The sequence below is a fragment of the Artibeus jamaicensis genome, unplaced genomic scaffold (genome assembly GCF_021234435.1).
Source record: "Artibeus jamaicensis isolate MK-2021 breed Jamaican fruit bat unplaced genomic scaffold, CSHL_Jam_final contig_936, whole genome shotgun sequence".
In the NCBI taxonomy this organism is placed as follows: Eukaryota; Metazoa; Chordata; class Mammalia; order Chiroptera; family Phyllostomidae; genus Artibeus; species Artibeus jamaicensis.
The window spans coordinates 663,576-678,988 of record NW_026522017.1 but is presented as its reverse complement, the minus strand read 5'-3'; the positions used below and the strand labels follow the sequence as shown (position 1 = coordinate 678,988).

The 15,413-nt window shown below is 36.3% G+C and overlaps 1 protein-coding gene across 22 annotated transcripts in view; it reads left to right on the top strand.

The window, feature by feature from the left end:
• The window catches only part of BAZ2B (bromodomain adjacent to zinc finger domain 2B), a 372,986-nt gene that overhangs the window by 318,772 nt on the left and 38,801 nt on the right, over positions 1–15,413 (top strand). For all 22 annotated transcript variants that reach the window (XM_053655131.1, XM_053655133.1, XM_053655132.1 and 19 more), the window contains 5 exons: positions 3,958–4,098; positions 6,751–7,005; positions 7,959–8,173; positions 8,989–9,063; positions 9,904–10,147. In XM_053655131.1, coding sequence (XP_053511106.1) covers positions 3,958–4,098; positions 6,751–7,005; positions 7,959–8,173; positions 8,989–9,063; positions 9,904–10,147 — 930 coding nt within the window. The remainder of the gene's footprint in view (positions 1–3,957; positions 4,099–6,750; positions 7,006–7,958; positions 8,174–8,988; positions 9,064–9,903; positions 10,148–15,413) is intronic.

Below are 15,413 nucleotides of genomic sequence, written 5' to 3'. Positions count from 1 at the left end.
GGCATCTATTATATTTGTATTCAGAATGAAATATAAAAAGTAGGAAAAAATTGGCTAGTAAATATGTTTAATGACTAGTACAAATGTTGGCCAATCTTTATTGATGTAGCATTTGTAGAATTAATAATTCATCAAATTAATAAGTGTTTACATAATTTTTGTGGTGAAGCACACAGAATATGTGCATTAGAGACAAATGATAACTATTATAGCAGGAAATACAAACAATAACTAGACCAATTTGAGAGGAACTTCGAACTGATACAAGCTTCAGAGTCAGGTTAAAAATCGAATCATTGAAAACTTTCTTGTGGTTTCTGGCAAATTGTAGTGCTGGGAATTGACTAGGTCCCTGAAAAATGGCTGAATAAATTTGTTCCTTTGACAACTAGAAGCTCACACTAAACTGGAGTAATCAACTTTAAACAAATAATTGTTATACACTACAATAAATGCTATAATGTTATGTGCTCAAAAAAGAGAAATATCAAAATTCCTGAAGTAGCTGTGGGAAGAACAAAAGAAAAACAGACTTTATTTCTATGGAAAGGAACAGGAACTGTGTGTTTCAGGCAGAGGGGAACACATTGTGTGTGTGTGTATAAAATGTATATATGTATATATACTATATGTATATGTTTATATCAAAAGTATATATACTTTAGATATATAGAAAAGTATAGTGTTGTAACTAATAGGGTTTGCGGGGGAGGGGAGGAGGAAAGTGGAAAGGAGGGGTGGTCAGTTTTAACCTTGTGTTCCCAGCCATCTTGGCTGTTTCTCAGGCTCAGCTTTGTTGTGCTTCTCAGCATCTCCGCTTCTCTGATTCCTCCTCCCTTCCTTCCTTTTTCCTCCTCCTCTCCCCCTCCCCCTTCTTTTTCTTAATTATTGTCTTCATCACCATCACCACCACCATCATCCAAGCGATGCCTCAAACTGATTACAGTCTTCTCAACACATCTGTATCACACAGTGTGTGTGCCTAGTGTGTAGGAAATGCATCGAGAATCATGACCTATGGGACGGGAACTGTGTGGGGCCACATTGTAACTGTCTTTGTGTGCTCTTTGAAGTATTAGTTGATTGTTGAGTGAACTCTAGAAGATCTTATTCTTTTTGAAAGTTATCTTGTACCAGAACCATAAGATTTCTATTAGTTCTATAAAAATTTATTAAAATTCACTAAATTTTGAGACTCCATGTTTCCTTTGAAGTATCTCTAATAGGTGACAGGAGTGGATGATTGTCTTTATGTAATAACTATCCTCCAAATTTCTATAATTTCTTAGAAATACCCATTTTATCCTAAAAGTTGATATCACTTTATATTCTGCTTCATATTATACCCATTCTTTTTTTTAAGATTTTTGTCTGTTTATTTTTAGAGGGGAAGGGAGGTAGAAAGAGAGGGAGAGAAACATCAGTGTGTGGTTGCTTCTCACATGCCCCCAACTGGGGACCTGGTTGCAACTCTGGCATGTGCCCTGACTGGGAATCAAACTAGTGATGCTTTGGTTCGCAGCCCAGCACTCAATCCACTGAGCCACAGCAGCCAGAGTGCCATTTTTTTTTAATTCTCACCAGAGAATATGTTTATGGATTTTAGAAAGAAAAGGAGAGAGATTGAAAGAGAGAAAGAAAGAGAAACATCAAAGAGAGAAATGTTGATAGGTTTGCCTCCCATAGGTGCCCCAACTGGAATCAAACCCACAACCTAGGCATGTTCCCCAGTCAGAAACGGAACCTGCAACCTTTTGATGTATGGAAGGATGCTGCAACCAACTGCGCCACCCAGCCAGGGCTAGCCTTGCTTTTTTAATTGGGAAAAATACTGTATATCACTAAGTAAAATGAACCAAGAGTATAAGCCACATTTATCCCATGGCATTAAGTGCATTCTAACTCCTTCCCTGTCTACATCTCCTTGAAGTTTTTATGCACCTAGCTAGGTGCCCCAGATTGTCAACAGTATGAAATTCACACAGTGAAAAGAGCTTTAATGTCACATGAGTCCTTTCTCTCATTTTGAAAAAAAATGGTAGCCATTTTCAGCAGTTTTTAGTGAATAGTATTCTTAATTATATTTATAATTACTATAATAAACATGATGAAGAATTCTGGATTAGTCCTACATAGTAGGAAAATTTATACCAGCTACTTTGAAATCTGAAGAGACATTTAATACTTTCTATTGATGATTTTAATTCATTATTCTGCTGAGTGGCCAAAAAGTTGTTTTTCTTCTTTGAAAAAGTTCTTAGAGCAACATTTCATGTGCTTGAAAAATGAAAATCTAATTCTAGAAAAAACTGTTCTGTTCTGTCAATGATAATTTGATATGAAAATTTATATGTGCTCTGTTGTGGGATGTCACATTCACTGTAATTGTGCGTATTTTATGTCTTCAGAGCCTTGGAAACTGCTTTTAGTTTATAATTGCTAAGATTAGTGGAAGAACTTTTTTGGTGTCAATAATCTTACAATATAGCCTTCTTATCATTTCTGTCCCAAACATCTGTGTGAATGAGTAAACTAAAAATTTAGAGGCAGAATAAAAATGAATAATTTACCTTGAGCATATTGTATAGAAAGGCTTCCTTCCCTGGCCTCTGGCTCTGTATCGTAATATTCAGCAACTACTCCCGTCTGCAACCTGTGCTACAGTCTTGAAACTACTAGCAGTTCCTTAAACACACTGTGCTTTCTCAACTCTCTGCCTGGAACACCCTGCTCCACTCCTCTCCGCGTTCCCCTCGGCGTGGCTCCCCCGCAGTCACTGTGTGGCGTTACTGGTGTTCACTGAAATGGAGATGATTAAGATGTGGGCAGAAATGCTACTATAGTACAGGAAGCAACAAAAATGTTAAGAAATCTTAAATATTACAAACAATGAAAATGTTAAAATCATAGGGAAGAACTATGAAAATTTGAAAACTTGGCACTGGGGCGAGTTTTCAAATTAAAACTCATTCAACACTACCATGATAGTGTTTAATGAAGACTCAGAGGTGCAGGATGGAGTGATGACCCTGTGACTGGAGTGCGCTGATATAAGGAGATAAGGGAGACGTTCATCAGGAAATGGAAATGTAAATCTACAAAATACAAAAATGAGCCGTAATTTGGAAAAATAGAGTACTGAATTCCAGAATAAAGTATAACTCTATTTTGATAAAAATAAAGAAAATTGAAAGACTTTTAATTAAGAAAAGACATTATCAGCCTTATGAAAGTAAGCCTATCATTAATGTGTCAGATGTGTGAGGTCGGTTTGAATTGACTGATGATTCTACTGTAACTTCTCCTCTAAATAAATAAAAAGTGTATTTGAGACATGACAATAACACTGATATTATTGCATTAATTATCTTGACTTTTTCCTGTTGAATGTCGTCCCTGCAACAGGGTGAAAAGATGATTATTTTCATATTGCCATTATCCAATATATCTTGAAAAACTTTGGAATTGCCTTCAGAATTCATTTTGCATTCTTAATGTGTCTTTTATAGTAGTAAATAACATTTTTATTTCATGACAACTGCTGTTTTAAGACTACTTAATCACTTTGAAAGAAATTTTGCATAGTCAAACATCATTTCTACTCTCTTGCTATAATTCCTCCCTTGCTTCTGGGAGCCACACAAAAATTTGTCTATTTATTAATAGGTATTTTATTCTTGTATTATAAGAAAGGACTGAGTAAATTTTGCATAATAGAATAATCTGTGTCCAATACAATATTTATACTCTATATAGCTGTTAGATTATTCAGAGGGTGAATACAGTGAAAACCAGTGTCATTGTTCCTGTATAATTCCAAGTGTATTCCTAAATCTCCTAAGAGGATTCTATTGATGGAAATAGTAACAATTTAATCACTTTTTAAGTTTTAACTGGAGTTGTTCAAACACATACCATAATTAAAGAAAATATTCTGGACATGGTTTTCTTTTTAAGGAGAAAGAACGGTTGAAGCAAGAGAAACGTGATGAGAAAAGATTAAATAAAGAACGTAAACTAGAGCAACGAAGATTAGAATTAGAAATGGCAAAGGAACTAAAGAAACCTAATGAAGACATGTGCCTAGCAGATCAAAAGGTAATTTATTATGTAAACCATTTTTATTGTATTTTTTCATCGCCACTTAAATTGCCCCTATATTCTCTTCTACCTCCACCCACCCCCTCCCCCTGCAGCCACCAGACTGTAGTCATGTCTGTGAGTTTTTTTCTTTTGTTCTGTGCCCCCACTCCCTGAATTCCCCCCAGAGCTATCTTAAACCTTTTTATTAATACATTTAACTTTTCCTGTGTTCTCACTTGATTCTCATGGCCAGAGCTACAACCATTATGAAAGCCTTCATTTTTAACTAGAACAGTGGATTTCTGAGTTTAAGTCAGTCTGCCTCTCCCGGATGAGCAACGATAAACCTCTCTAGAGCTTTTGTGTGGGTAGTGGCAGTTCTTAATACATAAGTGGAGTGCTGCAGACCATTTTAGTTTTCAGTAGAAGTACTGCAGAAATCTACAAATGTGGATTATAAAAGTCGATAGGATTTCTATTGTTTCTATTTCCATTGGTCATTCTCAGGCATTTCCATACAGAAAGATCTAACTCCTCCCCACACCCTATAGATATTTAAGTTATAATTTATAATTTATAATCTCCTTCAATGCTTTAGTAATGGTTGAGTATGTTTACTCCATGCTGGGCACTGTGCTAGGTGCTTTATAGAGATTCTCACCACAGTCCTGTGGAGCTGGTGTTTATGCCAATTTACAGATGAGAAAAGTGAGACACAAAGAGGTAAAAGAACTTGCCCAAGATGGCACACTGTTACATCAGCCTGGTTCCGAGCCTAGGTTTGTTAGCTCCAGAGTTTAGGACATCTCAAAAGCCGAGAAATGCTGCATCCTGCTGAAGTACCTCATGGGTGTTTCTCCTCCACCCTGTTTCACAGAAATACAGTGTTGCTAAATACATAAAAGACACTTAGAAAGAGCAAAATAATCTTCATTACTGGCATGATTTTACACACTTAAGAGTAGAAATCAATTATGCTTGACTATAAATAAGAAATGTTATTTTTAGGTAATTATATCAGTAATGCATGTCATCTCGATAACTGTCTCAGTAGCATTATTTGATCAAGTATTTACATTTACTTATATGCTATATTCATCTGATACACAAATATGATTGTTTCTTGGTTCGCGTAAGCTCTTTTCTAAAATGCTTAAAGCAAACGTTTAATACCCTATCGGGGATTTAAGTAAATTAATATTCTATTTAAAACTTTTAAAATGTAATGAAAGTATACATACTAGTTTTAGTGAATTGGATGTATAAAATTTCCTAAGTGCAGAATGAGTATATACATTAGTTAATACATTTAAAAAGCTCAGGGTGAGTGATTTTTTTTACCCTAAGTTAGCTTTATTTTCTTGCATCCTTCATGTTTATTTAAATGTAAATGTACTATATCAAACATATAAATTCATTGTAAACTTAGGTTTGTTAGCTTTGTTATATAAGTTTTTAGAAGCATATGGATATGCGTATGTTTAGAATGAAAGAAAACTCAAAACTAAGTGGTTTTCAAATGGGTGTGTGAAGTGTCGCCCTGCTCTGTGCCCCCACACATTGTCAGCACGAAAGCCTAACATCGAATAACTTTGGTCAGTTATTCACGTAGGTGCCAGGCAGGGGGACATTTCTGAACAAGGACCAATTTAGATAGATAGAAACACAAGTCATAGTTTTTTTTCCAATCAAAATTTAAAGTACTGTTATTGAATACCATTCATGGACAAAAATGTTTTTAATTTAGATTACCTATTTATTGTTCAAACATCCATGACAACTGTTACTACTACTTAGTTATTAAACTGTAAGTATGTGGGCATATTTCAGAAATAGCAGAAGAGGCAGCTTTCTAGCTTTAGTATGGAAACGCAATACAGTATTAACATTGCACTACGTACAGGAAATCTAAAGATTGAGTTGCAGTATAAGGCAGTTCCTGATGTGATTATGGGTTCTGGCCATGTGGACCTACTAATTTATCAGCATTCATTAGCTAAAGATGGTACCAGTCTTCCCAGCCTTGCAGCCCACAGGTACACACTGTTCATTTGAGCTACCCAAAAGTGTGACTTATAAATTAGTCTCTACACTGAGTACATGTTCTCTACTAAGTATGTCCATGATACTTTAGAAATGTTTATTTCCTTTTTTAATTGAATTTATTGGGGTGATGTTGGGTAGTAAAAGCATATAGGTATCAGGTGTACGATTCTATAACACGTCATCTGTATATGGCACTGTGTGTTCACCACCCCAAGTCAAGTCTCCTACCATCACCATTTATCCCCCTACCCTCTTCTCTCGCTCGTCACCCCTTTCCCACTGGCAGTCACCACACTGCTGTCTGTGTCTGTGGAAATGTTTGTTAATGTTATCTAAATTTTGCTCCAGTTATATAGCCCATGTTTTATCAATATGTTGTAAGTTAATTAAAATTAGTGTTCTCTTTTAGAGAGATCTGTTTATATTGTGTTCAACCAAAACTTGTTGATGGTTACTTGAAGTCAACATCGTATGCTTAATACCCTGGGGCTGCAGAAGTGCACTCAGGGGACTTACAGTCCCGAGGGAACTCCGCCGTGCAACACCAGAGAAAGAAAGATAGCAACTTACTTTGCTTCAGAAGATACTAAATCACAGCTTTAATCTTTTTTTTTTGTTCAGCCTTTGCCAGAGTTGCCTCGAATTCCAGGACTTGTTCTCTCTGGAAGTACATTTTCAGACTGTCTCATGGTGGTGCAGTTCTTACGAAACTTTGGTAAAGTTTTGGGGTTTGATGTGAATATTGATGTTCCAAACCTGAGTGTTCTTCAAGAAGGACTGCTAAACATAGGGGACAGCATGGGTGAAGTGCAAGACCTGCTTGTGAGGCTCCTCTCAGCTGCTGTATGTGATCCAGGTCTAATTACAGGATACAAGGTAAAAAAAATACACACACACACACACGTTTGTTTTAAATTTGTATTATCAGTGCATTGATAGCTGGTTGTAGCATATTAGCAGAAGTTTGTACAGAATGATCCAGTTTTTTCTATATAATGTTAAATGTGTATTTGCTTTAAGTTACAATTGGTACACAGCTAGAAAAATCTGCTTTATAAAGCCTAAGGAATGAAGATTATTCCCAGATTACTCTTTTTATTCCTCTAACTTTCAGCAAAAACCAACTTGATTTATTTAAGAAGATACTAAGTAATATGAAGAAAAACAGAGTATTCATAAATCATAAAGCAATTAGAATTTATATGTGCCTTCTGAAATTATACCGTGTTCTCTTTGAATCACTGTGAGTAACTGAGGCTAATCAAGGCACCTGCAGACCAGCGTGTTAAGACTCTGTACTGCTCATTGTGTACTCAGTAAATTCAGTTATCTTGATTCCAATTAAGAAGCATGTTTCAGTCAGCTTTGCTATAGGTAGTGTTACAGAGAGAGATGTACCTGTTACATTTTCCTTCATCTCCTTATCACTCCATATACCAGGCAGTAAAATCCATGATACCATAGAGCCAGACAATACAGTAACAGTGCCTTGAATCTCCTATTCCCCTCTCCCAAATGTCCACATAAAGCCTGGAAAAACTTGGGATAGTTTCTGCAGTGAAAAGGGGTGTGGTAGACGATTCCTACTCATGAGTTTGTATAGTCTTCTCCCCATCTGACTTTGAACCAAGAGTTTGGAGGAGGAATAGAAAGATTACAAATACTTGAATTGTCTATCATCTCTTGCCTATTTTTATCTCTACTTGATCAAAAAATGTGAATAAAGCTGTTCTCAGTAATATATAAATTATATGTCAGCATTTTAAAGTTATATTGTCTTACACTGTGAATGGATATGCCAGTACTGATGAAAATGCCAAATTTTGTAGGCCAAAACAGCTCTTGGAGAACATTTGCTGAATGTTGGTGTAAATCGGGACAATGTTTCCGAGATTTTGCAGATTTTTATGGAAGCCCACTGTGGACAAACGGAGCTTACTGAAAGCCTGAAGACCAAAGCTTTTCAAGCTCACACTCCAGCACAGAAAGCCTCCGTCCTGGCTTTCCTCATCAATGAACTGGCCTGCAGCAAGAGTGTGGTGAGGTACGCATGTGGCCAGACTCTTCCGGCAGTTCTTCTCTGTTTCGAATTTGTCTTACCACAAAGTAATGCAGATTGCTTATAGAAAATTTCAAAGTTTTATAGACTAGCACAAAGAAAAAAATAAAAATTATACTTGATTTTCCCATTGAGAGATGACTTTTAATAAATTTTAATGTATTTCTTTGCAGTCTACTGAAAAGAAAATTTGCATCATACTGTATTATATAATAGTTGTAACCTATTTTGTTATGTATACACTGAAATGTAAAACTATTGTTTCTTGCTGTAGTCCCAGGATCTAGCACTGTTGGAAGAATCCAGAAGTTTTCTTTTCTTGACATGTTGTAATGATAGATGACTACTAATTTTCCTTAGTATCCATTCACAGAATTATCTAGATACTTGTTACTTTATTATGCTCTAATGCAATCTTAATATTATTAGTTTATTGATGTATTAATTTGTACTTTAAAAAATACTTAATCTCATTTAAAAGTCAGTCAGTCTAGTATTTTAAGATTTGGTAAACAAATTCAAGTTCATTTTGGTTTTGCTATGTTACAGTTTTTAATTATGTTACTTGTAATTCCTTACCTCTTTAGGAAAAGGATCAATCCAAGTATTTCAGAGTCATGTATTTCTGTTATTGGTGGATATTTTAGCTATGATACTGTATTAATGTACTTTTTCACTTGTTTTTGTTATTCATGATAATCATCATTTTCACTTACTAAAAACTACGTTAATTTGCTAACCAAATTAGTGTGTTGTATGATGGATTAATTTATATTTTCTAATAATTTTTGCATTGGCAGTGAAATTGACAAGAACATTGATTATATGTCAAACTTGAGGAGAGATAAATGGGTGGTAGAAGGTAAACTTCGCAAGTAAGTCCTGTTTTATTCAAATTAATATACTTTTCCTTTGTATATGTTCTCCAGGAAAACATATAAATTGGAAAGATAGAATTTAAACTTTATTTTGTCTAAGAATTAGAAATGGTAAAGCTTAAATATAAGATATGAAATTTATAAAACTCAGGACCAGAATTTGCAATGGAAAGAAATATAATGAGATTTATTGAGCTCATACAATTCAAATTTAGAAGAAAGCCTATTTGTCTTTTTTCTTTCAAAGAAGTCAAGTAATTACATTTTCTAAGATTGTTGTTGCTATCAGGTTACTTTTGTCATAAAGAGAATCTGTTTAGAACTACCACCCTTTTTCCTAATTGCTTTGTAGTTAAAATTTACTTTTATAAAGCATGTAACATACTCAAATATATTCAGCATTAAAACTTAATTAGCTTCCTGCCAGGAAATATGCTGAAATTATTCAGCTTCTATGTAAAGAAGGTGGTTTTTTGTGGTAATTTGCATTGAAATTTATTCAGTCTGATAGTAGGGGATCAGAAATTGTCACTTGGCCGTTGCTAGAATTAGTCTTTCCAGCTTTCTAACATTTCCTTTTTTTAAAGTGGTGTAATTCCAAAGAGATACCTAGATTTATTCTTGAAATTTAATACATTCTGTAATTTCTAAAAACATATTTCTTAAATTCTTATAATTCTAATTTTTATTATCATTGATTTATTGAGAGAAATAAAATGTCATTAGGTACTTTTGCTTAAAAGTCTTTAAAAAGCATGGAAAGAAGCTTTTTAAAACTCTTTTTAAAAAGTTTAAAAACAGTTTCTTTTTACATCATCATTTTATATATATTTAAAGGCTCAGAATCATTCACGCTAAGAAAACAGGCAAAAAAGACACTGCAGGTGGCATTGATCTTGGAGAAGAACAGCATCCTTTAGGGACACCCACTCCAGGGCGAAAGCGAAGACGGAAGGGAGGAGACAGTGATTATGATGATGATGAGGACGATGATAGTGATGATCAAGCTGATGAAGATGATGAAGATGAAGACGATAAAGAAGACAAAAAAGGAAAGAAGACTGATATCTGTGAAGATGAGGTAAGAAAATTTAGGGTGATTTGAATATTTAACTAAGACTGCATAACACTGAAAAGTAACACAGAAATGCTGATTTGAAAGACCATGTGCCCCACTGTGTTCTTTGAGCACTGTTTACAATAGTCATGATTTAGAAGCGGCCCAAGTGTCCATAAGCAGGTGATTGGACAAAAAAGCCATGGTACATTTATACAATGGAATATTACTTGCCCATAAAAAGAAGGAAATCTTACCCTCTGCAACAGCATGGATGGACCTGGAGAGCTTTATTCTACGTGAAATAAGGCAGTCAGAGAAAGACAAATAGTCAGTGAAATTCCACATGATTTCACTCATATGTGGAATTTAATGAACAAAATAAACCAACAAGAAAAATAGTGACAGACTCATTGATAGAGAGCAGGCTGATAGCTGTCAGGGGGTTGGGCGGTGCTGGGTTGAAGGGGATGAAGGGATTGAGAGAAAAGAAAAGAAAAAGACTCATGGACATGGACAGCAGTGTTGTGATTGCTGGGGGGAAGCGGGCAGAGGAGGGGTCTGGGGGGGTAAATGGTGATGGAAGGAGAGTCGACTTGGGTTGGGAAATACCGAATACAGGGTACAGATGATGTGTAATAGAATTGTACACCGGAAACCTGTATAATTTTGTTAACCAGTGTCACTCAAATAAATTTAATAAAATGGAAAAATATAACACAGAATTAGGGGGTCAAATGGATTTGGGGTTTAATTTTATTTTGACACTTGTTTTAGTTTCTTCATCTGAAAACTGAATATTATAATATTCACATATAAAGTATTTTGTGATGGGTAAGTAAATATTTAGACTGCCTAGAGACAGCAGGCACTTACTTGAATAAAAAAGTTAAGTTTTTCTTTTTATAAAATGACTTGAGAGTTCTCCAAAGAATTATGCTGATTCTTGATTTTAGGTATTTTCTTTCATTCCAGTGACATGCAGTTTTGTATTTTTGCAATACTTAATGCCTTAAAAGTGTTATCAGGTTTTGTGAAACTGGTGTATTTCTCAAACACCAGTTTATTATGTGCCTGGCTTTAGGTATTTTTGATCAAAGATATGTAAGAAAGCACCAACAGTCTCCTCTCCATTTACAGGCTCACTGAGGAAGATTTGCAATAAGAAAGTGTAATATGTTAAGTGTTAACTGCTTCAGTAGAGGTATTCACAACGTGCTAGGCAGATAGAAAGGAAAGGCATTGAACCATTCTGAGGGATGAATTCTTGCAAAGGCTTTCTGGACCCATTATTAGCTAGGACTACAAGCTGAGCTGAATGTTGACCTGGGGAGGATACAGGGAAGAGTGTTCCAGGCAGAGAGACACAGAAGCCTGAAACCACAGTGTGCGTTTAAGGCAGGGGTCCCCAGCCTCCGGGCCATGGACTGGGACTGGTCCAGGCCTGTTAGGAAGCAGGCCTTGCTGCAGGAAGTGAGTTTGAATCGTCCTGACACCATCCCCCCAACCCTGGACCATGAAAAAATTGTTTTCCACAAAACTGTCCCCTGGTGCCAAAAAGGTTGGGGACCACTGCTTTAAGGGACTTACAGGTAATTTATTGTTACCAGAGAGTATACATACACCAACTATGAGCTAGGATTTTATACTTTTTGTTGGTAGAAAGCTATTGAAGGGCTTTAAGTACCCTTACTTAAAGGGAATAACATGGTCAGACTTGATTTTTAAGTGGCTCACTGTGTAGCTCTGTGGAAGATAGAAAGAGATTTGGGTAGTGCAAGATCAGAGATGGGAAGATTAATCAGGAGATAGATATTCAGTACTTTAGGTGAGTTGTAAGAGGTCTGAAACCAGACCAGTGGTAGCTCGGATGAAGGAGGAGGGTAGGATTCAGTAAGTATTTCAGAGGAAGAATGAGTAGTATTTGAGATGGACTGTGTTGGTTGAAGGAGAGGTAGGATTAATTCTCACCTCTCTGGTTTGGGAGATTGGTGCTCTTGTTGCCCTTGCCTGAGATAGAGAAATGAGGAGGAACAGGGTAGATAGGTGATAGGGGACGAGGGGAGGAACAGGTTATTGAAGACAGGAAGTGATGGTGGGTTTATTTTAGACATGTTGAGTTTGAGGTACTTCTGTAGAAGTTCAGCATTCAATTGGATTTGAGAATCTGAAGACTGAAGAATAATTCAGTCTTGAAAATATAGATGGGGGGGGGTTATTAGCACACAGACAATAGCTTAAAATCTTGGGGCTGATAAGTTTGCACGAGAGAATTGCTTTAGTGAATGGAGTGGTGGACTGAGGTTGGGACCCTAGGAACATCAATATTTAAGGGAGCCCAAAAGGCTTATAGCTGAAAATGGGACAGAGAGGTGGGAGATTCCTGTGGGGAACCAGAGTTAGTGACTCACTAGGACACACAGAACTCAGCACCTGATCATCATACTGTGTCTGTGAATTATTACAGCAACAGGAAACGAAGCAAACTGGCAGAGTGAAAAGGCATATGAGTCAAAGTTCAGAGGAAACCAGACTTCAGAGAGTTTTTTTCCCAGTGACATCGTACAGCACTTCTCCCAGCAGTGAGTTGTGACACTCGTGCAGTGTTGTGTACTAGCGAAGCTCAGTAGAGACTCACTGCCAGATTTCTTGCTGGGTACTGGTCACAAAGACACCCTCTGTGCAGCATGTGCCAAAATTCCAGGCTCCTGGAAGAAAAGCAGGTGTATAAACCACATTGATAGCACAGTTAGGTCTAGTGAGCCCACTTTATCAGTTAGGGTCTAGGGTCAGGAAACCCTCAAATCCAAGTTCCAGACACCAGCTGGGTGCGATCCTTTCAAAGGGTCTGCAAATTTAACTCTTTTCTACACATGGGGTAATAACAAAAAATTTTTAAAAATTGAATATTGCAAAAAATGATGGCATAATAAACAAACATTAAGGCAACTGAGTCTAGTGTGATGAGGACTGAAAGTTTCAGTGGATTTGGAAACACAGGTCAGCACCATTTCATCAGAGGGGTGAGCCAGGCTGTGAGCTCGAACAACAGAAAGGCAGAGAGTGCAGACAGGCACTGTGCCTTGGAGGGAAGGCGGTTCCTGGAGGGGGACAAAGACCAAGGACTCTCCAGACGTGGAAAGATGACGATGATTTTTAGTTGAAGGGAAAGAGTCGATAAAATGAAAGGAGGGGGTTGAAAATTCAAAAGAAGAGGAGAATAATTAATGATGTTTGTCCCTAAAGTTATTGGAGGGCATTCAGTCATGGTAAACAGGGGGCTAGCTTTGGAGAGCAGGCTAAAGGGAAGGAGGCAAAGTTATAGGGGTAGCTGTGTGTGTGTCTATGTGTTTGAGGGAAGCTAACATAAGCCATGGGGATGGGCATGTGTAAAAGAGAGATTAAAGCTGAAGTTTACCTTTCACCAAAAAAGAATTCTATAAATATTGCCCTGGGCAGTGAGCTCAGCTGGGTGGTCACCATCGCTCAAAATAAAAGGTTTGATTCCTGGTCAGGGCACATGCCTGGGTTGCACCTTTGGTGCCCAGCCAGGCCGCATGCAAGACATAACCAATTGATATTTCTCCCTCAAGCTTATGTTTCTCTCCCTCTCTTTCTCCCTTCCCTTCTGTCTGAAGTCAACAAAAGAAAAAAATTTAAGGATCCTAGAAATATTTATAAGGCTATAAAAAGTATTCAAAAAACAATATACAGTCTATCACTCCTGCCCTTAATGCCAGGGGTATTCAGCTAAGGAAAGCTTTAAACAACTCTTGTCCTTTCTCGCATCAACTCAGTATTGCTAGAGAAAGAAAGAAGGTCTGGAGGGATAGACAGCTTTTAAAGATTTTATTTGTTTGTTTGTTTGTTTGTTGGGAGGGAAATGGAGGGAGATAGAGAGGGAGAGAAATATTAGTGTGTTTGTCTCTTGAGTGTCCCCTACTGGGAACCTGGCCCGCACCCCAGGCATGTGCCCTGACTGGTAATCGAACCAGCAACCCTTTGGTTCGCAGGCCAGCACTCAATCCACTGAGCAACACCACCCATGGCTAGATAACTTTGTTGATGGAATATGTGAAAATATCTAATCAAGACCAATGATAAATTATGGAATCAAATTTTTGACTGAATCTGGATAATAATGTAGAGGTACTACTTGTAAGATCACATACTACTCAATTCTCTTAAGTAAAAATATCATTAAATGTAAAAAATTTTATAAATCCCTCCCCAATGTTATATTTTAAACCAGAATGATAAAAATCACTTGAGACTACATGCAATTCCTTGTAGAAATTATTTCATAACGTGCTACTTTTTAAAAAATCCTCATCGAAGGACATTTTTCCATTGTTTTCTCAGACAGGGTGTGGAGGGGGTCACAGGGGAGAGAGAGAGAGATCAACTGGTTGCCTTCTTGTACACACCTCAACTAGGGGTGGAAACTGCAACCCAGTTATGTTCCCTGGCCACGAATCGAACCTGAGACCTTTCAGGCTATGGGAGAACGCTCTGATTAACTGGGTCACACTGGCCAGAGCATAATGTTGTACTTTTGAAACCACTTGATCATATACTTTTATTCCGTTGCAAAGAATGTGAAGGGTATGTAATTTGGTTATTAAAATTGTGATTACCCAAACAAAAGACACCATTTATAACCAATCTGCTTTATTTGGCAAGTGGAGCTGTTACCATAGCAGGAATTAAACTTTTCTGATCAGTGTTAATAAGCTTTTCACAGAATTGGCATCCCTCTTCAGCACTTGGTATTACAAATTGTTTTAAACTGTTGACTCATAAATTGACATCATGTCATTAAATTTCAGTGTATTTCACTGGGTAGTTGTCCCACTAAATTAGAATTTGTTTACAGAAATTTTTCATCTGGCTTCCTCTTTTCACATGAATTAACAAACCATACATTTTTTAAGGAAAATAAAGACTAAATTCTCATTAATTATTTAAAAATTATTAAAGTTTTTTAGACCAGATGTGTCATTTAATATAGTGTTTTGTTTTTTTAATGAGTGTTGAATTATAGAGTTAATTATATTGTAGGACTTAATTGATGAATATCCTAGCAAATGTGTGTCTTGTTATATACATTTATATATTATATGTTCTTTATATATTATAATATATATTTATAATATATGTTATATATAACATATATAAAATATGCATTATATTTATCCCTTATAAATATATAAGGAAATGCTAAATATATATACATTTAAAAGAGAAAACTTTTTAAAATAATAAATATTTTGGTATCTGAAAGGCCAAA